Source organism: Rhinopithecus bieti, unplaced genomic scaffold, assembly GCF_001698545.2.
Source record: "Rhinopithecus bieti isolate Rb0 unplaced genomic scaffold, ASM169854v2 scaffold_13857, whole genome shotgun sequence".
In the NCBI taxonomy this organism is placed as follows: Eukaryota; Metazoa; Chordata; class Mammalia; order Primates; family Cercopithecidae; genus Rhinopithecus; species Rhinopithecus bieti.
In genome coordinates, this window is record NW_016807741.1 from 1,778,835 (window position 1) to 1,804,208 (window position 25,374).

At 42.5% G+C, this 25,374-nt stretch overlaps 1 protein-coding gene across 5 annotated transcripts in view; it reads right to left on the minus strand.

Annotated features, from left to right (window-relative positions):
- MSRA (methionine sulfoxide reductase A) overlaps positions 1 to 25,374 on the minus strand; it is a 368,732-nt gene that overhangs the window by 169,010 nt on the left and 174,348 nt on the right. For all 5 annotated transcript variants that reach the window (XM_017883694.1, XM_017883695.1, XM_017883696.1 and 2 more), the window contains one exon: positions 16,365 to 16,484. In XM_017883694.1, the coding sequence (XP_017739183.1) occupies positions 16,365 to 16,484 (120 nt within the window). The remainder of the gene's footprint in view (positions 1 to 16,364; positions 16,485 to 25,374) is intronic.

Genomic DNA, 25,374 nt, shown 5'->3' on the forward strand with positions numbered 1-25,374 from the left:
TTTTTTTTTAGTAACAGATTATATACCCTTCATGAAGACAGAAACAATTTTATCCTGTTCACCACTGTATCTGGTCCCTAGCATAGTGACTTTCAAATAATAGGTGATTAATTTTTAAAAGTTTTAAAAAAGAATTAACACAAATGTATACATATCCTAAATGTATATTAAAATGTTGAGTAAATATCAACTTAAAGACATGACAATTCATCCATTTTGCCATCAAATAAAAGGTAATCAATACCATCACAGCAGACTATAGTTTTTTTGTGGTACACTGTTACAGCGACCTAAAATATCTAGCAATAATTATTTTGTTTTAGTTTAATACTATTTGGTTTTTAAATGACAACTCCATCTTGTATTTTACACTTCATTCTGAAAGCTGAACAACATTTTACAAGTAACTATTTCCATGAAAGTTATTGTTTTTCAGTTTGTGCTTAAACTAAAAATTCAGTGTTTAGAAAATTTATTTCAGCTATATTTTGAATATATATCAAATATATTTTGATCCAAATGTTATTTTCCTCTCCCACTGCTCCAAATGTCATACGAGTACAACATTCAGAAGTGACATAATTAAAGTCAGGTCTTACAAAGATGAATTAAAGTCCTCCTACAAAAGACATTAAACACACACACACGCACACAATGTAATTTCCTTCCTTTTCTTATTCAATCTCGTTTGCTTCCCGCCCCCCACCCCCACCAGTGCAAACTGCTGTTCACTTCCCTTTCAGATCAGGGGCACCTGTGTCTACCTCTGTCCAGGTATGTTGTCACTGGGTCAACCTGATACGTCCTTGGATTTCCTAGCAGGCATTTGTGGTCCCTGTGTAGCCAATTTATGCAATGACTTGTCCATCTGTTGCCCTAACTCCAGGCTACGTGACCAGTCCATCTGTGCCTGTTCGACTCTGCGTGCTGCCTCGCTTGTGGACGTGTGCCTCTAGAGTCGTGGGGTATTCTGTCCCCTGCTTCCTCCTCCTCTGTCTCCTCTGTGGAAACTTTGCTCCTTCCCTGTTCCATCCATCTTGGGCTCCTGCAGCTTCTCATTCCAATTTCATTACTAACCAGGATGCTGTGCCCATCACTGGCCAGGCGTGGTGGTATTAAAAAGCTCTTGCATACTTGTCACATGTGATACCCCATCCAGAAGTGGAGCTTTTATTCTGCTGTGACTGGACCAAATGGCAGGGAGAGCCTCCTGCATCCATGGCTCGCCCACACACAGCCGCTCATTTCTCCCCTTTCTTTGCCACTTCTTCTGACAGATCGTATCGTTACTGTGAATCAATTTTGTCTTGCAGAGTTTATTTCCCATCCAACCGAAATGACTTGGTTGTGTTTTCTTTTCTGGACTGCTCCCTCTGAGGCATTCTCAGGGACGCAGGTCCAGGCCTCTTCTCTGGAGGGTCTGTGTTGAGGTCCTCAGAGGGCGTGTGCCAAATTAGGACCGTGAACAGCAGAACACCCATCAGGGAGGGCCTACAGATGGGGTGAGGCGGGCAGAGCCCGAGTCGGGAACACCAGCGAGCTGGGTGGCACCGACTGCCATGGAAGAAGCCAAGAGGAGCAGCGGTCCCAGCCTACAAAAGCAAAGCCAGACGCAGGGAAGCTGAGGTCCAGGAGAGGGTGGAAAGCACCCTGAATCTCTCCCCCGCACGCCGGGACTGCTTTCCCTTAGTCCTGGGTTTCCTAGGACGGTCTACCTTCCTGGAGTGGAATAGCAACATATTATTTTCTGAGCTTTCCCAAATGTCCAGAAAAATGTTTTGTACCTAGTAAGTACTCAAAAGAAATGGGAATGGGGAAAGGGAGGGAAAGTGACTTAGGAATCCCAATCCCACCCACAGGAGCAGGGAGAGAGAAGCAGACAACTCCAGATGAGAGAATGCCATAGGTCCCTACACACCTGGCTTCACCACAAAGTATGTCCTTTACCACCTGACTCTGATTATGAGCAGTGTTCCTTTCACCAACCTGTGAGTTAACTCTTCTTCTTGTAATTGCGTTGTTTTATAGGCTCGATATTTACAGAATACTCCAGAAATGATAAAATTGCATTTATATAGATTCTGGGGCACTCCAGAAACTCTGATAAATTGTGTCACCTTGCTACAGTCCAAAAGATGCTGGAGTTTAAAATTCCCTTACCTTTGCCAAAGAGTGGCCATAGATCTAAGTCCATTTGTTTTCAGGGCACTGAGAATTTCACTAGATCTGACAAGGTCAAAGGCAACAGATGAACAAAGAAGATGATGCTTCTATTTTTTTTTTTTTGGACGGAGTCTCTGTCACCCAGGCTGGAGTGCAGTGGTGAGATCTCCGCTCACTGCAACCTCCACCTTCCAGGTTCAAGTGATTCTCCTGCCTCAGCCTCCCAAGCAGCTGGAATTACAGACGTGCACCACCACGTCCGGCTAGTTTTTGTATTTTTAGTAGAGACAGGGTTTCGCCACGTTGGCCAGGCTGGTCTCAAACTCCTGACCACAAGAGATTGCCCGCCTTGGCCTCCCAAAGTGCTGGGATTACAGGCATGAGCCTCCCCACCCAGCTGTATATCTGCTTCTTAAAAAGGTCTAAGATAACTGACAGAGTCCTCTGCTGAACAATCTGAGGGAAAGCCTGGTTTCGCCAAGACCTCAGCTCTTTAAACCATCAGGGAGGAGTTGCCAAGTGGGAGGAGGGAGTTATTGTTCAGAACTTAGGAGAGACTTCGGACTTTTCTCATGATATATTCTGACTCTTCATATAATCAGGAAGCACCGCGCAGGGCTGACAAGAGTCCCAGAGCCTTCCAAGACTTTCCAGTGGGATCCTCAGGCACGGCCTTATTTAACTCATGAGGAGACCTGACAACTGGGCATTGATCAGGAGCCTATTGAGAGCAAGGCCTGCTCCAGGTGTCACAAGAGTAGGGAGATGAAAAGACATAGTCCCTACCCTCAAGGAAAATCTCACCTAGTAGGACAGGAGCCTTTATGTAATAACAGGCCCTGCTTTCCAATTAGCCAGTGAGTCTTAGCTAGGTGTTTTGTCTTTGTCACTTTGGAAGGGTGTTGTATGTCTCACTGACAATGGAGTTCTTTTCACTGTAGCGACTTGTACCTTCTTGTTCTCTTTGAGAGAGACACAGCATAGGAGTTCAAAGCAAGGACTCTTGACATAGACTGACCCTGCGTCCATTCTGGCTCTGCTGCTTACTAATTCCGGGGGTTTAGACAAGTCAGATAATCTCCCTATGCCTGCATTTGTTCATCTCAAAAAAAGTGACACTAGCCTACCCCCTCCCTATCCAGCTGTAATGAAAATGGAAGAAGCTGTTACATGTAAAGAATTTAGAATTATGCCATGCACTTGGAAAGGACTAAAACATACTAGCCATTATTTTCTATCTCCAAGTTCATGTGTAAAGGCCATCAACGTGTGTGTGGCAATCTCATGATCTCATCTCCTGCTTCTTAACAAGACATACTGCTGTTCACCTCTCTGCCGTGCTGACCTGGCTGGAGAGATCAGTGCCGTCAAGCACGTCCTGTCAGAAAAATAAAATTACATCCTAGGTAAGAGAGTGAATTCTTGGGCCAGGACAAGTCCTCTTCTAAATGAGACTCTGCTGCTCATCAAAGCCTTGAGTAATCAGTCTGAGCAAGACTGAGAGACAATTGTATTTATTTAACATCTATACTCAAACGGGAGGCCATTGAGGTACCGTAATTGAAAGTAAATGAATCACCTGGATCAGGGATCAGGCGTTTGAGACCAGCCTGGCTAACATGGTGAAACCCCTCTCTACTAAAAATACAAAAAAATACTTGGGTGCGGTGGTGGGTGCCTATAATCCCAGCTACTCCAGAGGCCGAGGCAGGAGAATCGCTTGAACCCAGGAGGTGGAGGTTGCAGTGAGCCGAGGTTACGTCATTGCACTCCAGCCTGGGCGACAAGAGCAAAACTCCATCTCAAAAAACAAAGTAAATGAAGAAGGTTTATGGACACAAACAGAGCAGAATACATGGGCTGTCCCCGTCCAATGCATTGAGACCCAAGGTCTCTGAGGTCAAATGTTCCTGGGGTAAGGGTATTCCACATTTAATTACACTGTTTTTTTGTGGAGCTGGAGAAGGCCCATCATCTTCCTCTTACTTCCAGGCTGCCTAAGGATCCTCTCAAGTCACTTGAATGCTTCTGTCTGTTCGTGCCCATTCCTGGTCACCCCTGACGGAAACGGTGTCATCACCTCCTAAAAAATCCTTGTGTGTCTATGAGCACTAACCTCGCCTTGCAATGCCCTGGCCAAGATAGGGCACATCGATATCTTAAGCAACCTTCCTGTCTAACTAAAATGTTGGATACGATATATTTTTAAAATATTTTAACATTTTTCACTGAGCTAGTATGAAGGAAAGAAATGAATAAGAAGCCTAGAAGATAAGCAAACTCCAGAGCTCTGAGAGTTTCTTCTGGACCCACCTTGGCAGCCATTTGGGGCAGGAGAAGGAGGGTAGGAGATGAAGCCCAAGATCCCCACAAAGTGAGGAATCTTGTAAGAAACACTCCCAGTGGGTTGCAACTCAGGGGGGTCAGAGACTACAGTGTCACCTCGGGGGGACACAGAAATACATGTACTTCTGCCCCAGAGAAAGGGGAGCATGCATACATGCCTATCTGAACTCTAGCACTCTGGAGAGAGAAAAGTACTGTTGAAATTTTTTACCAGTCATCCACCTAGACAGAGGTGCTGTCTGAATTCTTGTTACTTATGTGGAAAGAAAAGTAAGTTTCAATGTTAAGTGCTTTTGACGAATGAAGTCCCCAGTTGCCTGATACCAGCTAGCAGAAATCCTCTCTGGCAGAACCGCACTTCAACCCAGGCCTCCAAGCCTCCCCCACTCCAGAGTTCTTACATTCATCTCTACTGAACATTTAAAACCAGTTTCCTATGTTGACAGCGGCTTCAATCGTAACTGTCAAAAGCTGGAGACATCCAAGATATTCTGCAGCAGGGGAACAGACAAGCAAACCGGGGTACATCCAGGTCATGGAATATTATTCAGCACTAAAAAGAAGTAACCCTACCGAGCCATGAAAAGACAGGGTGGAAACTTCAGTCCATATTACGGAAAGAAGCCAATCGGAAAAGGACAGAGACTGTGTGATTTCAACTCGATGACATTCTGAAATAGGCAAACACATGAAGACTCTGAAAAGATCAGCGGTTGCCAGGGGTTGGTGGGGGAGGATGGGCTAAATAGGCTGAGCACAGAGGATTTGAGGGCAGTGAAATCACTCTGTACAATAACTTCACGGTGGACATAGGTCATTCATTACACACGTCAGAACATCTACAGTGAACTCAACGCCAACTATGGCTGCTGAGGACGTGTCAGTGTGGTCCCTGGGGTGTACCAAATGCACCACTCTGGTGGGGATGTTGGCGGTGGGCATGGTGGGGGGATGGGGGGGATGGGAATTGTCTTTACATTCTGCTCACTGTTGCTGTGAACCTAAAACTGCTCTTTAAACAAAAAACAGTTTATTAGATTAAAACATTAAAGGCTTTTTTAAAAAATAAAACCAGCACCCTCCAATGCCCCACACTGCCACCCTCCCGCCCCACTTTCCAGCCCCAGTATGTGATTTCCACCATTGTTACAACCTGACTCTTGAAGCCAGACGGATGATTTTCCCCAGAGCATTTTCAAACTATCAAACGCGACCGAACACGCCTTAAACAAGGTGACAGATTATTTTTTCTTGTGCACAAAGACACCCAAGTTCAGGCACCTATGGCTTTTTGTCAACTCATCCTTCCAGAGCCAAGCAGGTCTGCTGACAGGGGCACTGGCATTGACAGTTGCCAGCAGCTCCTTACCCGCTGGGACCGAGGGGGAAGGGACAGCTTTACATGAAATTCACTTAGGGAATCAGGCTGAAATTGAAAACAGAAGGAGCACTGGTCACTGGGAGAATGGGATGCTCCGGGACCTTGCTGCAAAACCTGGAACCTGTACAGAAACATCTCTGTCTGAGGCTCCTGGCCCGCCAGGGCGCACCTCTAAGGAGGCAGAGAATTAAAAGGCTCCTTCCCTCTGCACAGACTCCTCAATCATCCTGTGGGTTTCCATGAGCATCCGAAGTGCAGCCTTGCAGTGGGCTAGTGATGAGCGAGGTGTGCAGGCCTTCTCATTTTACTGCATGTTTCAGCCCAGAGTTCACTTGGCCCTAGTCCTCAACTACTTTACAGACTAAGCTCCTGGTGGGTTTTGAGGCAGCACTCTAGGGGCAGAATATTGAGGACAGTGGTGGGGGAAGCCCCCTCTCTCAATCAGAGCATCTTGGACACTGTTTTAACGGTCTTCTGTGCAAAAGTTTTGTCTGAAGAAAAGATTCTAATGCCTAATAAAAGTTTCAAAAAAAAAATGGCTGGAATAGACGACCTCTAAAGTCCATTCAGCTAAAGAAAAGGAAATCCCACGTTTCTGTAGATCACACCCATCTAAACGGTTCCAGGCCTCTAGATTCCTTTCATAAGCCATTTTCAAAACTCTAGCACAGTTCTAGCACAGCTTAGCATTTTTAAATTATCTTAAAGTGCTCAAGAAAGACATGTGAAAATGCATTTATTGGAAATGAGTGAAGAGAAGGCTTAGAAGGAGACAGTCTTAAATATAAACCCTGTTTTATTTTCAATCCTACCAGCAGATTGACAAAACCTCTCATGAGCCAGGTGGCACACTGAGTAACTTTCCAAGTGCCCCTGACCCCTGGCACGTTTGTAAGGGGCAGCACTGATGCTGCTCTAGTTCATGGGCCTGTGACAGAGATAAGTAGGTAGAATGAGTTGTGGATTACAAATATCCAAAGTGGTCATGGATATAAACTACTATTGTAATACCCATTGAGAGCATTATGTTTTCAACTGTTCTTCTAAACCTAAGATGTGTACTATGTGCTAAGTCACCAGTTTCTGCGACTTCTTTTAAGCCTTATAACAATAAACCAGAGTGGAAAAAAAACAACTAAAGGAAAGAAGACGAAAAAGAGAAGACGGGGGGAGCAGGAAGGAGAGGAAACATCAAGACAGAAAGAGGAAGGCAACAACTATAAATAAAAGGGTTCAAAACATGTTGTGGATAGGTGGCCACCCTCATCAGAACGCTCCAGCCAGAGACGCGATGCTAGCTCCCATTTTCAAGGGACGAAGACACTGAAATTAGTTCTGTCCCTCAGCATTCCCTGAGAGACCTCACAGTTCCACGCCTCAGAGGCCAGGATTTATTAAGGAAAGCTTCTCCCGCAGCGGAGGGGCCTCGGTGGTTTGTCAATGATTCTCAGGCTGAGGAGCCCCCGGCAGACTGGAGGCACAGCCCCAGCGAACAACAGTGACCTCTTCCCAAGCCGCTCCGCTCGCGCCTGGGCGCTTCGCTCCCGTGATGAGCGACTGTGTTTTTCTTTCTCTCTTGTTGCAATTTTCACTTGGCAGATGGATGGGCCAGTAATTGACCCAGATATTTATTTGTAATGTAACTTAGAAAAAAAAGGAAACCTTTATTCTAAGGCTCTAAAAACTGTCAGTCATTATGAAGTAATTAAGACCCAATATATCCCATAAAATTCCTAGAGAAGCTCAACCCCCTGACCCCCTATAAGGTTATTTTCTCATATTACATTATGGCTCCATTAGATGTGATTTGAAAACATCAATGTGGGCACATTCATCAATTGCTTTTGCAATTTCATTTTAAGAACTGCTTGCTATAGCGAATTCCTCTTAATTTCCCTTCTCAGTCTTTGAGAATATAATCCTAAAACAATGAAAGAATAACCTATTTCCAGTGTTGAATGGGTATAAAGGATGTTTTCATTATTGTTCCTTCCCATTTGTTTTCTACTTAAATGCCCTATTTGAATTTTACTACCAGAAATGCTGAAATATTGACACATTTAACTACTTAAAGTCATCAGTCTGTTGACCTTTGACCACTGCACCTGTTCCTCAGCAGTGATTTAAGCTGTTCAAGGAGAGAGGTGAGTTGAACAGCCAAACAAGCTATAGAATATTAAAATATCAAGGTCATATGAAGAACATGTAGCACATGCAATAGTCTTTAGAGAGTCCATAAACCATCCAATTCACTCACCCCTTGCCCTTCAGTGACAAAGAACAGACCTTGACATCATTATTGGAGTGTTTAGCCAATGGCCTGAAGAGGAAGGAAAGGCACTAAATGCCTCCTTTTACCATTCGAGGACAGCAGGATTGTGAGGCCCTATGTTTTGCTGCTTGCCAGACTTTAGTTATTTGAAGCTATAGAAAATCATCCTCATCCTCTCTGATATCTAATGCTCGATTTAAATATCTGGGCAAACTCGGGATACCTCTAGCAAAATGTGCACGTGTCTCTTCGGTTTCAACTTTGAACTACCCATCAGCATACAGGGTTCATACCTACGTGAGTATGACAGACCATGATTTTGTCTAGATACTGCCAGAGAGCCCCCATAGAGTCACTCAAATTTTAGAACTGGTGGATGAAGGACCTATGTGATGGTGAAAAGTTGCTCTGAATTCAATAGCACTGGCTGAGTGCATGTTTTACTTATTGCAATGCTATCACCCTTGTATATTGAAAACTGGAGCAGGTGCGTACCAGGTTATTATATGTAAGGTCTGCAGGCCACGCTTGGTGGACAAATCAATTTGCAGATGGCTTGCCCTGATTCTGCAGGACTGGGCAGTCCCCAGCCCAGGCTGGGAAGCCAATTTGCAGAAGCTTGAAAGGGAGGGAGGTGAGGGAGGTGAGAGAGCAAGGAAACCACTCTCCCATTCAATGATTTTCTTTCTTAGTCCTAAGTCCTGGGCTCCTGTAGGCGTTCTTTATTGTCACGACCTCAGCTCTGTTACTGGCCGTTGCAGACAGGACTTAAAGCATCTAGCAGACACAAGAACTATCTATTGGGAAACCCCAGGAGTCAATATTGGGGGAAAAATCCAGCCTAACAGAAACGATAAACAGGAACCAAATGACAACCTCTTCAAATCTTAACATTTCCAACTCCAAATCCACCCCTACTCTGAATCCTTGACTGTCAACCTCACCGAGAGGGGCAGAATGGGTGTATGATCTAAACTTCCTTTGGGTGTTCTAGTCACACTGTGATCTAAGAAGACAAGCACATTTTCAACCCTTCCACTAAAATCTCTCAAATCACTTCACCTCTCTCGGCCTCAGTCCCCTCACTCGACAAAGAAATCTGTCTTGGAGGTTTCCCAACATTCTTAATAACTTCTCAAAATAAGGTGATTAGGCAGGACATCAACATATAATACAGCTGAAAGCTGTGCATGGGCTCTCCAAGCAGCTTGACTGTTATCTAGTTCAAACGTCATTACCTCTGGAGCTCCTGCAGAACCTTTCTGAAAGCCTGAGGGTTCCATGGTCACCCAGTTTGAAAGCTGCTGTATTGGAAGATGGTTGAAGCCCTTCCAGGTCTCAAATGCCTTGACCTCCCCATGACCTATGCCCTCCCCCCTCCCATGTCAACCCTTCAGAGGGGAGCTGTTGGTCAAGAAGCCAAGCTTGCTCTTTCTGGTGACTGAGGTTTAGAATAAACAAAACCAGCTGTTTTCTCATTACCTATACTTTTTCCTCAGGCAATGGGTCCACTCACTGAACTAATCTGTCTTGCACAGCTGCCTGGATGGGCGTGTGCGGAAGACGGCATTGGGTGAGCAGGTATCTTTGGTCCTAAGGGTATGAGTCAAGGGTCTCTGCTCTTGAAGACTGCTTTCTGCCTCTTGGTTTGAGATAGATAAGCATTTTTATCCTGCCTGCTACAAGTTTAAGGTGCAATTTTATGCCTAAAATAAGAGGAATAAAAAGCGATCAAATTGCTTGTAGCAAGAACTGAACACCAGAATTCTCGCATTTTCAGGAGTATGTCAATAACTTAGTAATTTACCTTGACTGACATTGAAATGAGTACAATAAGACTGACTATGCACTAAAAAGAGATTTAATGCAGTCTGCAAGGAATTTAGAATGAGTTTTACATTGCTTGATAAAATCTGCTAATAACAGAACTCATCCCTACTTTGAAGAATGGGATCATTCATCTCATGTAAGATACATAGACATGCGCTTCCACCCAAACACTTCAGAAATTAAGTCAAACTTAAAAAAAAAAGTATACTGAGTTGTTTTACATTAGTGGGGAAATTATTATTCCATGCTTAGTTAAAGCTCTCAAGCATCAAGGAAATAATTACATGCATTTGGAAAAGGGGTGACATGACCTGACCTCCTAAGAACACAGGTGAAGAAGAGAAGAAAATGGGTTCCGTGTGCTGTGCCAGGCATACCTGCTGCAGGCTGGCCCAGGCCCTGCCAAGCAATGCTTCACGATCCATAGTGTTCATCTTTAACATGCCCAAGAGCTAGAAAGTGTATATCCTAGATTTTCTAGAATACTCAGATTTAAAACAAATCAAATAAGAATCCAATCACAACTCAACTGGTTTCATCAAGCAGCATTGCTCCATTCTACAAGAGAGGAAATGGGCTCAGGGCAGGATACGTAAGCACCCGACAGTAAATATTTTAGGTTTTGCCGACCATATAGTTGGTCGCATCACCACCCTCGAGGGTCACATGAGGACTCCTACACTCTGCTCTTCCCACACCTGGGCTCCTGCTCGAGACCTCTGTTAAACAGCCCGCTTGAAAATTCACTGGAGTATTCTGTTGATAAGGAAATGTCTGGGCCCCAGATTTCCCATGGTGCTTGTGCAAATCTTACTTACAAGGAAAAGTTGTGCAGCTCCTTTCATGCTTCTGGATTCAGTGCCACTTGGCTGTGCAGATTTCTAAAAGCTTTTGAATAGACTAATAAACATGGAATTGTTCTGAACATCTGTAAGCAAAATATGAAAAGATATTACCCAGTGAATGAACATCCTGGGTTTTCTTGCCAGAAATGGGGTATTTGTATATTAGGCTAATGCACTGAAATTAACCCAGAATGCTTATCCATTGCAGAATGTCTTTTCATATTTTCATCTGTACAGTCATTATTATAAAATGTAAGAATAATTCTCTATCTGAGCATTCAGGAATCTGAATAGCTCAATTACTTCTAAAATCAATGTAGTAAAGCAACAGCATGCCAGTTAATCAGTTGGTTTGCATAACAACTGTTTGAGGGGGTGTGTGTGTGTGCATGCGTAAAGAGAAAACCAGTGTCAGCCCAACTCCTTAAAACAAATGTGAAAGATCAAGCTTTCATCTGACTATAGAGAAAATTCTGGAAGACGGGAACTAGTATTCTTCACATCACAACCAATCTTCTCCTAGGACCTGGTGCAATGCCTTGCATGTGGTACCTTTCCAATAAGCGGCATATTTAATTTATTCAAGTAAGGCCTACATACAAGTTAGGCTCCTCATGGCTATTCCAGTCCAGGTTCTGGGTTTTCTAGTGCCAGCCAGATGCTGAGCTTGTAGGAAACACAAATGGACAGATTAATCTTTGGGATATCATTTTAGGTACAAAACAGTGGCCACTAAGACATGAATTACTTCTCAGCACGTCTCTTAGATCAGAAATGCATCAGAACAGTGGCCCAACAGAGGTCTGCTGGCCATAAGAGATGCTACCCTGTGTCCCAGCCAAGACTGGGTACCTGGTGCAGAAGCTGGTGGTGAGTGGCTTTCAGGGGGGTTAGAATTCAGGCCCAAAACCTCTGGGTGAGGAAAGTTTCTCAGCCTGTGCACTATTGGTTCAGTGCTTAATGAACCTGAGGAAGGGAAGATTATAGATTACTTAAAAGGTACATTCACTTTTAAAGCAGGTTTAAATGAAATTATGGGCACACGCAAGGGATGGGAAATCTCCAGGGGAATGCAGGAGGCAAGTGAAGCCTTGGAAGATCATGGAGGTCCGGCCAAAACTCTGTTTTCATCATATAACTCAACCCAAGGTTAACTCAATTTGGAGAGAATGACCTGTACAGACTAAACTCACAATAGACTGAGATGTATATCTCAGAGTGGCATTTTATTGAACCTAAGTGAGAATTAGAACTGCGTGCCTGACCAACCTGATTTCAATGCATTTTCTTTCTGTAAATAATCCCCACAGGAGGACAAAAGATTGGAAAGTTTTAGAGCATGGATCAGAACATAAGGTTAGTGACACAACTTAAAAGTGCCAGGATATTAGGCTCTGTGGGTCTAGCCAGAACACCCAAGAGAGTGGCTAGGACTTCCCCTCTCCTAGGCTGTTCTAGCTCACCAACCTCCTGCTAAGGCCGTATGTTCCTTTTACATAGTCAGGGCTTTCCATTAGGTTACTCTGAAATCCTACTGACACAGAAACCAATCTCTCTTCCCAGTGACTGTCCATCTCCACTGTGATTCAGTGCAGGCTGATTTTATACTGCCATTCCCAACAGGTGACTTTATTCCAAATTCCTAAGAGACTGTCCCCTTGTATTCTCTACAGATGTCAGGTGCAAGTGGCACCAAGCAATGGAGACTGCCCACCACGAACAGCCCCATTAGTGAGCCCACAATGGGGACACGTCCTCTCTCAGCTACTATGAGAAGCCATGTTATCTTTTCTATATGCCTAGTCACAACTCCAGTTTGGGGTTCAGAGTCACTGGCCTATCAATTTCCACACAGAAATACCATTTGGACATGAATCCACACCCTCTCTGGACACACACTGCTTCTACTCTCACATCCACACTCTCTCACTCACTTCTCCCGTGTTGAGGCAGTGCAGACTCACTGGCACAGCAGGGGTAGCAAACTTGAGCTGATGGTTCCTCAGCCTGTGTTCACCCACCTGTGTGCTGAGATAATGTTTGTGGAAGCTCTGATGTGTGTCATCACATAAGAGGTTGCACGGAGCAGTAGTAAAGCTGACCCTGTGGATTCTGTTAACCCCTCCTCCCATATCTCTGGCATCTGCCCCAAGAAACCACAAGGTACCTCAAGCTCAAGCATACTGCTTTATGAGAGAAGGAATTTGCACACAATCCAGGTCCCTATGCTTCTTTTCTTGACACAATAAAAGTAAAAACCTTTACAAAATATTCACGGATTGTGATCAAAGTTTTATAAACTTAATTGCAAGCACAAGAGAAAGCAATTTTGAAATCAATGCAAATACTACAGTACAGACTAGTATTTCCCCCACACTGGACCTCAGCAATTACTATGCATCTTACCAGAGAGCCTTGGGTTTTTCCTTTCCTTCTTTCAAGTCAGACCCCTCCAGGGCTGACTTGTTCAGCAAGGCTTTGAGCACCAGAGGCTTCAGAGGGGAGGCCCGCCAGTGTAACCTGCTTCGTCTCCCCCACCCCTCTCCTCGGTCAAAAATCTTTAATTAGCTGGTTGCCATAATTACTCTAGCTAGGGATCTTATTTGTTCTCCTTCTCTGTTATTCCCAGGGACCTGAAGGCTCCCCTACTTCTGTGCCAGGGGGCCTTTCTATCATAGCTCCTCTCTGCCTTTTCGTTTTTCCCTTTTATGATCAGAACAAAAAAAAAGCCTAGGGAAAGAAATCATCTCTCCTTCTGTGTCTGGGTAAGACCCTATAACTATCCCTTTCCAATCAGGAACAAGTTTCCATGACAACCATGCTTCCCAATGCTACTGTGAACTTAGCAGGTAGTGTTCATATCAAATCGAGTTATTTACCAACCTCCATGGTTTCTGTACTTCACCACTGCTAGAGGCCTCTAACACACCAGCTGTTTGCATGAACTGACTTTGCCCTTTTTCCTTCTAAACATAAGGAAGACAAAATAATTTCCTTGGCATTCTCCTTAATCATTTAAAAGCACACCAATAGGCCGGGCGCGGTGGCTCAAGCCTGTAATCCCAGCACTTTGGGAGGCCGAGACGGGCGGATCACGAGGTCAGGAGATCGAGACCATCCTAGCTAACACGGTGAAACCCCGTCTCTACTAAAATACAAAAAATTAGCCAGGCGAGGTGGCGGGTGCCTGTAGTCCCAGCTGCTCGGGAGGCTGAGGTAGGAGAATGGCGTGAACCCGGGAGGCGGAGCTTGCAGTGAGCTGAGATCCGGCCACTGCACTCCAGCCTGGGCGACAGAGCAAGACTCCGTCTCAAAAAAAAAAAAAAAGCACACCAATATAATAAAAAATATAGCAGAAGGATAGATATGAAAGAGAATTTGTGACTTGGTGGAAGGAAGTGCAAAGGGATAAATGGAGAATGGCTGGGATATGATAACAGCTGTGAGACTTACACCACGGTCAATGGCATAGACTTTGAGCTGAGAGCTAATGAGGTAGGGATTCCTGCTAGGTATGACATTAGGTAAGTTATTTATCCTCTCTGAGCCTCAACACTCCCTCTGTAAAAGACAGAAACTGACATACTTGATGGAACTGCTTAGAGAAAAGCAAAGACAGAGAAAGTGCTTATTAGAGTGTCTGGCATATAGCATGAGTTTAACACATGGTAATTATCATGTTGTTATTAACATAACAGCTGAACTGAAAAGGGTTCGAGCAAACAAGCAATCGCAATATTCTAACTGATTGTTAACATATTGCTGGTTGAGGATAATAGGGATAAAGCAGTAGATATTTGGGGGTTTTCTTAGCAACTTTTTTCTCTTAGGCCATTAAGTCATGTCTGGAATGACAGGAAGGAATCTATTCATTTCCATTCCTAAGACTCGAGAGGATACACCTGGGTGATCTCCAGGATTCATTTGAGTCTATTTATAGCTATGCATAAGCATCTGTTTAATTTTGAAACAGAAGTAAAAAAAAATAGGTTAACCATTAAAATATTTGTTCATTATACCACATTCTCCATACCAATCAGAATATTTCAATCCTTCTCTAGAGCAAGAAAAAATAAGAATGTGCACATTTTTATAATATTTTCATTGTTGTACAGCTCAAATGTTATTTCAAAATAAAATTCGTATTGTAGCAAACACATCAACATGCTCATTATTCACCAAGCTCCCACACTCCAGCTTTTCCCCTCCATCATTCATGGTGCCCTCGGAGGGCTGAATGCATCCTCCACAAACCACACTTACTTAAGCCTTTATTTTGAAAAGATAAAACTTTACATTTTACACCCCATTTCCATCTATATAGTGGACTATAGCTCCAGATACTCCCTCCCTATTAAGACCTCTTAAAATGGTGAATATAAGTTTTTTAGAAAAACATTTCAAATGCTACCTGAGCTGGAGGAAAGGAAAGGAAATCCTTGAAGGTCAGAAACAAATCCAGAGAGGTAATTTGGTATTCAAGATAGAATTTGTCATGAGGGCATCTGCCTATCCTGTTAACCTAAAGTAGAGGTCAGCAAACTTTTCTCCCGTAAAGCTCCCAACAGTAAATATTTTAGGCTTTGCAGACCACATAGTTGGTTGCGAGCACTCAACTCCGTCACTGTAGCATGAAAACACTCATAGATAATATGCAATAATAATAGTAATGAGAATAGCTGTGTTTCAACAAAAATTTACTTATATAGATAGGCAGCAAGTGGGATTTGGCCTATAAGTCAATAGTTTGCTGATGCCTGCATTATAGCATGGCTTTCAATATTTTTCCTTCCAGAAAACACAAGCAGTATATGAAATGTTTGTCTCATGTGGTAGATTGTTGCAATAATGGTACTGATTCTTGATACCTCCTATATTCTTGCCTTTGGGGAGCCATCCCATATTGTCTCTGGCCTAGACCGTATGACTTGCTTTAGCCAATGGTATAAAAGTGAATGTAACACAAACAGAGAATGGGGCTCATCCTCTCTTGCTGCTCTTAGGTTCTCTGCATCCATCACCATGTGAATTAGCTCAGACCAGCATGCTGAAAACATATGGTCCATCATCCCCACACCCCAGCTGGCAGTTAGTGCTAACCAGCAGCCAGCACCAATTGCCAGGCCTAAGAGTAAAGCAGCCTAGGCCAACTAGCCCCCAGGCAACCCACAGGTTGACCTTAGCCACATGAGCAAATCCCTGGTGAGGCAAACAGAAGAACCACAAAGCTGAGCCCAGCCTCAACTGCTGATCATCACAATTACAAGCTAATAAAATGACTGTTTGAAGCCACCATGTTTTAGAGTGGTTGTTTCACAGCAAAAGCTAAATGGTACATTCCACAGGAAGATTATCATCTTCTAAACATACAAAGTGAGAGACCCACAAGTATATTTATGAAAATAATAAAGACTGAAGGAACATTAAAAAAAAAACATATTTCCATTTTAAAGAGCCTGTCACCCAACAGTAGTGACAAGCCCTTCCTTGTTTCTCCTAGTAATACAACAAAGCAAATTCTTCCTACCTGAGCAGACTTCTTTATAAGTAGGATTTGAAGTATAGCCTCCTGCAAAACCAACTTGAGTTGAATATACTCCTTTCAAGACCCAGAATTTCCTTTCAGCTCCCCAGAAACAGCCCATTCCTTAAAAAACAAACAAACAAAAAGATACTGATTATTCAAAACAAAGTGATCACTGCACATTGACATACCTGTTTGACGAAAAAAAAGAAAAGGTGCTCCTGTCATTTGATAACCAAAAATGACTAAGATTTTATCTTTTAAAGAAGGAGAGTTCTTAACATTGGTAAATAATTTCATTTACGATTATTTGCATATAATATCTCTTTGCTTTAGCTGTGCGAAAACTTAGAAGGCCTCAAATTTAATGGAGTTAGTAAATCTACACATTTCCAAATAACATAGTAAGGGGGTAACTATTTTCATATTTCCACATTCAATTCATAACTTGAATTAATAGAAAATTTACTGAATGATCCGCTCCCTGGTCACATATTTTTTTTTAAAAATATTTTAACAAAGTATAGCACTAAGTTACTCATTTTAATGGGAAAACTTTCAAAATCAACATAAATTGATGCATATTTCCAATTAACAATGTCACATATGTGTTTAGTTTTTACAATTTTTTTAATCACTATAAACTTGCATGTGATAAATCACTGCTTACCCAAAAGTAAGTTTTTCTGAGTTTTATTTCTGGATATAATGAATGCAGGAGAAGGGTTTGGAGGGGAGACAGGGAGAGAATGACAACAACAAACAAACTCACAAAAGTAGCATTCCATTCGACTAGCAAACACTGTGTCTATACCAGCAGCACAGGATCTCTGAACATCTTGATGAAAATCACAACCCATCTCCCAAGAACACACACACTCACACACGTCGAAAACGTTGCCGTGCACTTCCTTTGGCTCCAAATACAAAACCTTCATTTTCTACCATAAGTTTCTAAACTGTCCAGTACAACTGGTGTTCTATGGCCTATTTCTAGATGTAAAAAAAGATTACTGTCTCACTCAAATTTTATATGGCTTTATGAAGTTACATATAACTGAGATCCTGAGTGGAACAACAGCTGGTAAATTAATATACACTACACACCTCTCACTCCTACACTCACTTGATTTACTAGATTTGATGACAGAGCTAAAAGATAAATTAGAAGTTTACTGAAATTCTCGACACTCTTTAATATTCTACTCTAAAGATCCAAAGCAACAAAACCCAAAAGCAATTTGAATAAAATTATACATTATACAAAATATTCTATTTGCTAAAATGTGTTAACCAAAACTAGGTTAACATAAAAATATAAGACCAAATAATAAAATTTAATGCAGTAAAAAATTATTGTTGTGATAATATTGCAACATGGAAATGTCTGTGATATCATAATTATCTAAGGCTAAAGTAAAAGGAAAAAACACAAATGCATTTTATTACAACTATTAAAGAATTTCACACCAAAATTAGACTCGAAGAAAATATACTAAGTATACTAAAGTGATAACCATGACTGTATTACAGTGGTGACAATTTAGGAATATTTCTTCATTCTTCGTATTTTTCTGTAATAGATTCCTATTACTTTAAAGTAATAGGAATAAAGTAATAGGAATTAAATAGGATTAAAAAATTTACATTTTTAAAGAAAGGCAAAATATTCAAAGAAATAACATAAGCATCTGTTTATGCTTATGTTACACACTACTACTCCATTTTTTCCATTTACAAGTGAATTGCTTGCTGCTAGTGAATATAAATATTTACTGAGTATCTATAAAAATTAAGTATCCACAGGTCTCCAGCAAAAGGATTCACTATTCATTTTCCTTTGTTGTACTCCCTGGGATGAGGGGAGGATGACAAGGATTCTCTGGAGAAGCACAAGCTGTAGGTGAGCACAAGCTTCACTGTGCGTAAATGACCATGAGGGCCCCAGGATCTGTGCAGAGCGCCAGGCAGAAGGCAATCCACCCCTGAAGTTCAGCAGTCTGCAGAGTTTGTTGAATAAAATATTTCTGTGCTGCACAATGACTAACAGCGATGGCACCAGAGAACACCAGAATCCTTCAACCTTCATGTACAAGGTTCGTGACAGGCCATTTTAGTAGCCAGCCTGGCCTGACCTTTGCCTATGGTCCCACTCCAGTGGCCCCAGGTTTTTAAAACTTAAAATGTTCTTGGCCAAACCAAGCAAAACATTACCTGTAAGTAGAGAGATATTTAATCCACTTTTAATGCTTAATAGGGATCAAGTAATGATCCCATGAGGAGAATGAATGACCAGGATGCAGGTGGGCAAGGGTCTGGGGTGCCACGTGTGGCTGAAACTGTGTCTCAGGGACTGGAATACGGCCAATGTCCACATTTCTGGAGAGGAATGTGACTTAGGACACAGGTTGTTAGGAGGATAAAACTCCATGAAGCAACATTTCAACTAGGGGCTGCAGGTTTAACCTAAACATTCTATTATGTGGCTTTGAAGGTGTGAGCGTGAAAATTGTGTGTGTGTGTGTGTGTGTGTGTGTGTGTGTGTGTGTGTGTGTGTGTGTTTAAACAAAGAAAACAGGCTTATTTATAGCAAAAGTACTCATACATTTCAATAGTTTGGTAATCATTATATCAGCAAATAAAATATAGTATGCACTATTTTCTTTAAATACTTCTTTTAGCCTTTTGTTATAAAATAAAACTGATGCAAAAAAAAAAAAAAACACACAAAACAAACATATATTTCAATGCACTGTTATTAGGCAAACACCCTGACAACCACCACCCGGGTCAAGAATCAGAAGTTTGCCATCTACCCTAGACATGCCTCCATGTGTGCTACACTCCAATCCCAACAGACACCCTATAGCCCAAAAAGTAACAGTTATCTGACTTTCACAGTAATCACCTCCTATGTTTCTTACACTTTTATCACCTAAGTGTCCACCCCTGACATTACAGTCTTGTTCATTTTTTAAATTTGATATGTCTTTAAGCTCTTTTTTTTTTTTTTTTTAAAGATGGAGTCTCCCTCTGTCACCCAGGTTGTCACGAGTTCAGTGGCGCGATCTCGGCTCACTGCAACCTCCACATCCTGGGTTCAAGCAATTCTGCTGCTGCACCCTCCCTAGTAGCTGGGATTACAAGCACGTGCCACGTGCCTAGCGAATTTTTGTGTTTTTAGTAGAGATGGGGTTTTGCCATGTTGGCCAGGCTGATCTCGGACTCCTGACCTCAGGTGATCTGCCCGCCTCAGCCTCCCACACCCAGGGATTACAGGCATAAGCCACCACACCCAGCCATCTTTAAGTTCTTTTAATCAATACACTGTCTCCATTCTTTTCCTTTGACCTTATCCCTCGAAGATCACAGTCTAGTTGACCTGTTCAGTTTCTCACACTGTGGATTCTGAGGACTATATTCTCATGGTGCAATTCAATTCATGCCTCCATCCTCAGAGGACAACTTTCTGCAAGTTGACAGAGGCTTCATCAGACTCAGAATTGATCCTTTGGCAAGACTAGAGATGGGGCTATGATGGTCTTTGATTAGAAAGCACAGAATGCCTAGATGTCTCTTTCATGTCTAGTTAGCATCCATGGATGCTCAATGCCTAGATATGTTAATTCCTGGAGAGTTGCAAAATAGTGATCTTCTAATTCTATCGTTTCATTTTCATACCTTATAATGAAAAGCTTCCCTTCAGCTACTACTTTGTTACTCAGTGGTACAATTCATAAGGGACAGGGAAGATAAATGCTTGATTAATCCATTTACATAGTGTCTTCAAGATGATGAACTTGCTATCTCCTAGGCTAATCGAAGAGTTTTTTAAACATCATCATAAAGGTATTCATTTAAACATATTTGATGATTTCAATTACTCCTCTCATGTAAGCTCCAGAAGTCATATCTTTGGCCAGTGAGACCTTCTTCAAATTGGCTCCTTGTCCGCAGTTGTCTCATAGCTTCTTTGCTCTCTGGTTTGACAGGACGTCCTAGACTCACCTTGTACACTTCCTACCCCAGTCCCAGAGTCAACCATTTCACCAAGAAGCCTAGTTTAATGGGAAAAGGCACTTCAAGATCATGACATGGGTGACAATGAAGCACACTGCAGACTGCACAGCCATGGAACACCAGGGGATGATGTGGCTGAAACTTCCCATCAAAAGGTAAGTCCCATCAGACCCACTAGATTATAAGGTCAAGGGGCTGCAGCCACAGTCTATCACAAAAAAGAAGTTGTACATCTGGAATCACGCACAAGCAGGACCAGAGGGCACACGTGAGCTGCATGAATAAGGAGCCAGACTCCCCCAGTACCCACCAGGCTGCACCAACTCCCTCCCTCACTTCACACCTACAGCTGTGTGGCAATCCTGTAAAACCAGCTGGGGGACAAGAGAAAGGCCGATTTGGGGGGTAGGGGTGTGGGAGGCTGTTGAATGGTTGGCTCGTTATGTAGGTGCGGGCTGGAAATGCAGAGCAGCCACACTGCAGCCTTACTTGAGAGTGGTCAGGAAAGACAGGGGTAAGGGAAAAAATCCTCCCAACTGGTTCCTTCAGAGAGGGAAGAACAGCCCAAGCTCAGGACAGCGGTGGACTCAAGGGCAACTGCAAGTGGCTTGACTGACTAGTCAGAGGCCAGAAACACAAAGACTGGAAGATGAGGAATTAGGAAATGCGGGGTAGAGGGACACAGGTGGACATGTGGGAGTGAGTATGCAGCATGAAGATCTCTGTACCACATAATAATGCCAGTCAGAGGGCATCTACCATGAAAGAGGCATTCGTCCACAAAGCATGGAAAGGGGCCCAGCCAGGGGATGCCGGCCAGTGTCTTCACTGGCCACCCTAGTACCTGCGTGATGGATGCAGGAACAAACTGGCCACAATGGCAGAGACAGGTTACACACGGCCCAACAGCATGTACACCGCTCAGCAAGGCCCACCTAGCTACTGCCACCACCAAATGTCCAAATGGCCAGCAACAGAGACTGTCACCAAGTGCCTTACACAGCACCACTCCTTGAGAGGACCAACCCACCATTATGGTGGCAAAGGATTACCCCAGGCCCCTTCCATGATGAAAGGGCCAGTGATGTGTTCTTACACTCATGCACATGTATTCCCGGCATGGGTTTGACTTTCCTGCCTTCAGGGTCTTGGCCAACTTCTATCCCATAAATAACATCCATCAGACCAAGCAACTCACTTTGCAGCAAGGAAGATGCAGCAGTGAGCCCACGGCCGGTTTCCACCTGTTTTATTATACTGTACATCGCCAGGAACTGCCATCCTGAAAAAGCACTGGAATGGGCCCAAGGCACAGCCACAGCACCAGTTCAGAGAACGAACTCTGTGCAGGTGGGTGCCAGACTCGAAGACACTGAATCAAAGACTCCAAAGGTAGGGACACACCATGTTCTCCAAATGATTAATACATGTGTTTGGAAAGCAAAGGAGAGAAACAGGATTGACTTCATTTACCATCTCAGGGACCCATCAGGAGACTTTGCAGTTTTTGTTCACACAACTCTTGGCTCTGTAGAGTTACAGGTCCTAGTCCCCAAAACAGTACACTTTCATCCAGGAATATAGCAAGAGTCCATTGAGTTATAAGATACAGCTATTGCCTGGGCACTCTGGGCTCCTTGCTACAGGGACAAGTAGGCAAAATGAGTTTGCCAGGTGCAATCATCCTATAAGCAGTGTAGAGGATCTCTGTTGCGCCACAGCCTTGCAAGCATTTGGTGTTAGAAGTATATAAGTATTTGCCAATTGGATGGGCTTAAAATGATATTTTGGGCCGGGCATGGTGGCTCACACCTGTAATCCCAGCAGTTTCGGAGGCCGAGGCAGGCTGATCAAACGTCAAGAGATTGAGACCATCCTGGCCAACATGGTGAAACCCTGTCTCTACTAAAATTACAAAAATTAGCTGGGTGTGGTGGTGCACGCCTGTAGTCCCAGCTACTCGGGAGGCTGAAGCAGGAGAACTGCTTGAACCTGGGAGGCGGAGGTTGCAGTGAGCCGAGATCGCACCACTGCACTCCAGCCTGGTGAACTCCAGCCTGGCAACAGAGGAAGACTCCGTCTAAAAACAATTAAAAAGATATTTCACTGTGATTTGTTATATACATAGCTAATCACCAGTGAGGTTGAGCATCTCTTCACACAGTGTGTGGGCCACTCATGGTCTCTCATTTATAAAGTGCCTTTGTTCATTTTTCTATTGGGTTCTTATATGTTTCTTGATTTTTTGCAGTTTTTATGTTTTGAATGCTATTTTTTCCAGTTACATGTTTACAGATATTATCTCAGATGTGATTTGCTTTTACCTTCACTTATGATGTCTGTCATCACACAGATGTTTTAAATTATAATGTGGTTAAATTTCTCTATCTTTTCCTTTATCATTTGTGTTTTTTGTAACTTGTATAAGTACATCCATCTATAAAGATTATAAAGATAATATCCTGTATTTTCAGAAGCTTTAAAGTTTTGCTCTTAATTTTAGGTTATTAATCCACATGGAAGAATCTCTGCGTAGGGTGTGAGGTGGGGATTCAATTTATTTTTTCTATATTGATAACCAAGTATCCCAAATAAATGGCTATTAAATAATCCATTATTTCTCCCACTTATCTCTAATGCTACCTTTATATGACATCATTGTAAGTAGTCCCATTACTGGGCTTTCTGTTATGTTCCATTCATTTGTCTATTCCTACACCAATACTATCCTGTTTTTCATCATTTATTCAACAAATATTTATTCACTGCCTACTGTATGACAGGAATTGCTCTAAGCATCTGGGATAAATGAGTAAACAAAGCAAATAAGATCCTACCCTGTTTGGTGTGTATACTCTGGTGGGAAAAAGATTAACAACATTAAAAATAATAGGTAGATGACATAGTTTGAAGGTAGAAAGAGCTATAAAAAATGAAAAGAAAAGCAGAGCAGGTCAGAGAGATCAGGAGGGCTGGGAGGGCACAATTTTCAATAGGGTGAGCCTCAAAGGGAAGGTGGCTGCAAAAAAAGCCATGAAGGCAGTGAGGTCACCCGTTCAGATATCCCTGGGAAGGCGCAGAGAAAGCAGTCTTACAGGGGCAACAAGAACGTGCCTGCTATTTGTAAGGCGCAGGAAGGAAGCCAGTGTGGCTTGAGTGGAATAAACAAGGAGGAAGTAGCAGGACACGGATCAGATAAGCCAGATGTGTAGGGCCTTGTGGGATCACTAAGGACTCTGGATTTTCTTCTGAGTAAAATGGGTAGCCACGGTAGAGTTTTGAGCAGGAGAGGAAATGACAAAACTTATGTTTTACAAGATCACTCTGGCTGTCCTCGGCTGAAAATAGACTAGAGTGAACCAAGCACAGAGGCAGTGAATGGTTAAGAAACTATGGCTGTAATCCAGGTAAGAGATAATGGTGGTTTAGACCAAGCGGTAGCAGAGGAAGTCATGGGTCATGATTAGATTCTGGATATATTTTGAAGATAGAGCCAAAAGGATTTCCTGACAGATTTGACACAGAGTTTGAGAGAAAGAGAGGGTTATGGTTGACTCGAAGATTACTGGCTTAAGGGGGGGACCTTGTGAATGGAGTAGATTTGTAGGAAAATATCAGGGGGTGGTAATCAGGCTAGTTTTAATGAGTCAAAATGCCTAGTAGAGTAAGTGTTCTTACCTTGTACTTCTTCAAAATTTTCTTTGTTATTCTTGGCCTATTACTATTCAGCTTTAATATCAGCTTGTCAAATTCCATAAAATATCCTTTAGAATTTTTAAATAGAATTACATTGAACTTACAGATGAATTTGGAAATATTTTGTCATATTAGTAATTTTTTTGGACACACAAGTTTATTTGTAAATTTAGTCAACATATATAATTGACCTAAAAACTTCAATAGAAAGATAAATTTAAAACCACTTGGAAGCCCATCTCTATAAAAGTGATTTTCCCAACACCATCTTAACTGGCAGAGGTTCAGGGGGCTGGAGCTTTGTGCTCCACCCCTACACCAAGTTTTTATAATACAAATGTCACAAGAAAAAGAACTTCGGTACTGTTTCCTCTTAGCAGAGAAGAAAAACTCAACCTAGTTATGAAACCAACCACAACACAATGAAAAGCTGCACTAACTAGTTCAGAATACTAGTTAACAGGTGACGCTAGTGTGAATAACTCGTATTTTATTCTAGAGCCCTTATAAATAAAATCCCCCAGTCAGTGTTTGCATTATCAGCTAGAGGGTTAGCTAACGTGGTAGAATGAGGACTTATGCAAGGTATAAATGCACATAGCACTTTACTACTATGAAAACAATAACATAGCTCTCCATTTGTTCAAGTCTTCTTGGATGTCCTTCAATACCAAGTTATAATTTTCTCCATAAAAATCTTAAACATGTGGCCAGGCATGGTGGTTCATGCCTGCAATCTCAGCACACTGGAAGGCCGAGGCAGCCAGATCACCTGAGGTAAGCAGTTCAAGACCAGCCTGGCCAACATATTATTTTCTCTACTAAAAAATACAAAAATTAGCCAGGTGTGGTGGCATGCACCTATAGTCCCAGCTACTCAGGAGGCTGAGGCAGAAGAATCGCTTGAACTCAGGAGGCAGAGGTTGCAGTGAGCTGAGATTCCACCACTGCACTCCAGCTTGAGTGACACAGTGAGAATCCATCGCAAAAAAATAAAGATCTTAAACTTTTGTATTACATATAGTTCTATGTACCCCATGATTTGTGGTGCTGTTATAAATACTGTTTTTCTACCATACTTTTGTATTACTTAGTACTGGTGTATAAAAACACTCTGATTTTAGTATGCCTTCCATACAGCCAGAAAGAGTAGAGAATTCTAATGTAATTTCCATTTCATTTCCTTCTTAACCCATGAATTACTTAAAAGTATACATTTTTGTTTTCAAACATATGGTCTGTCTCATATACTACTTTTACAATTTTATTTCCAATTTGACCACATTGTGTTAAGAAA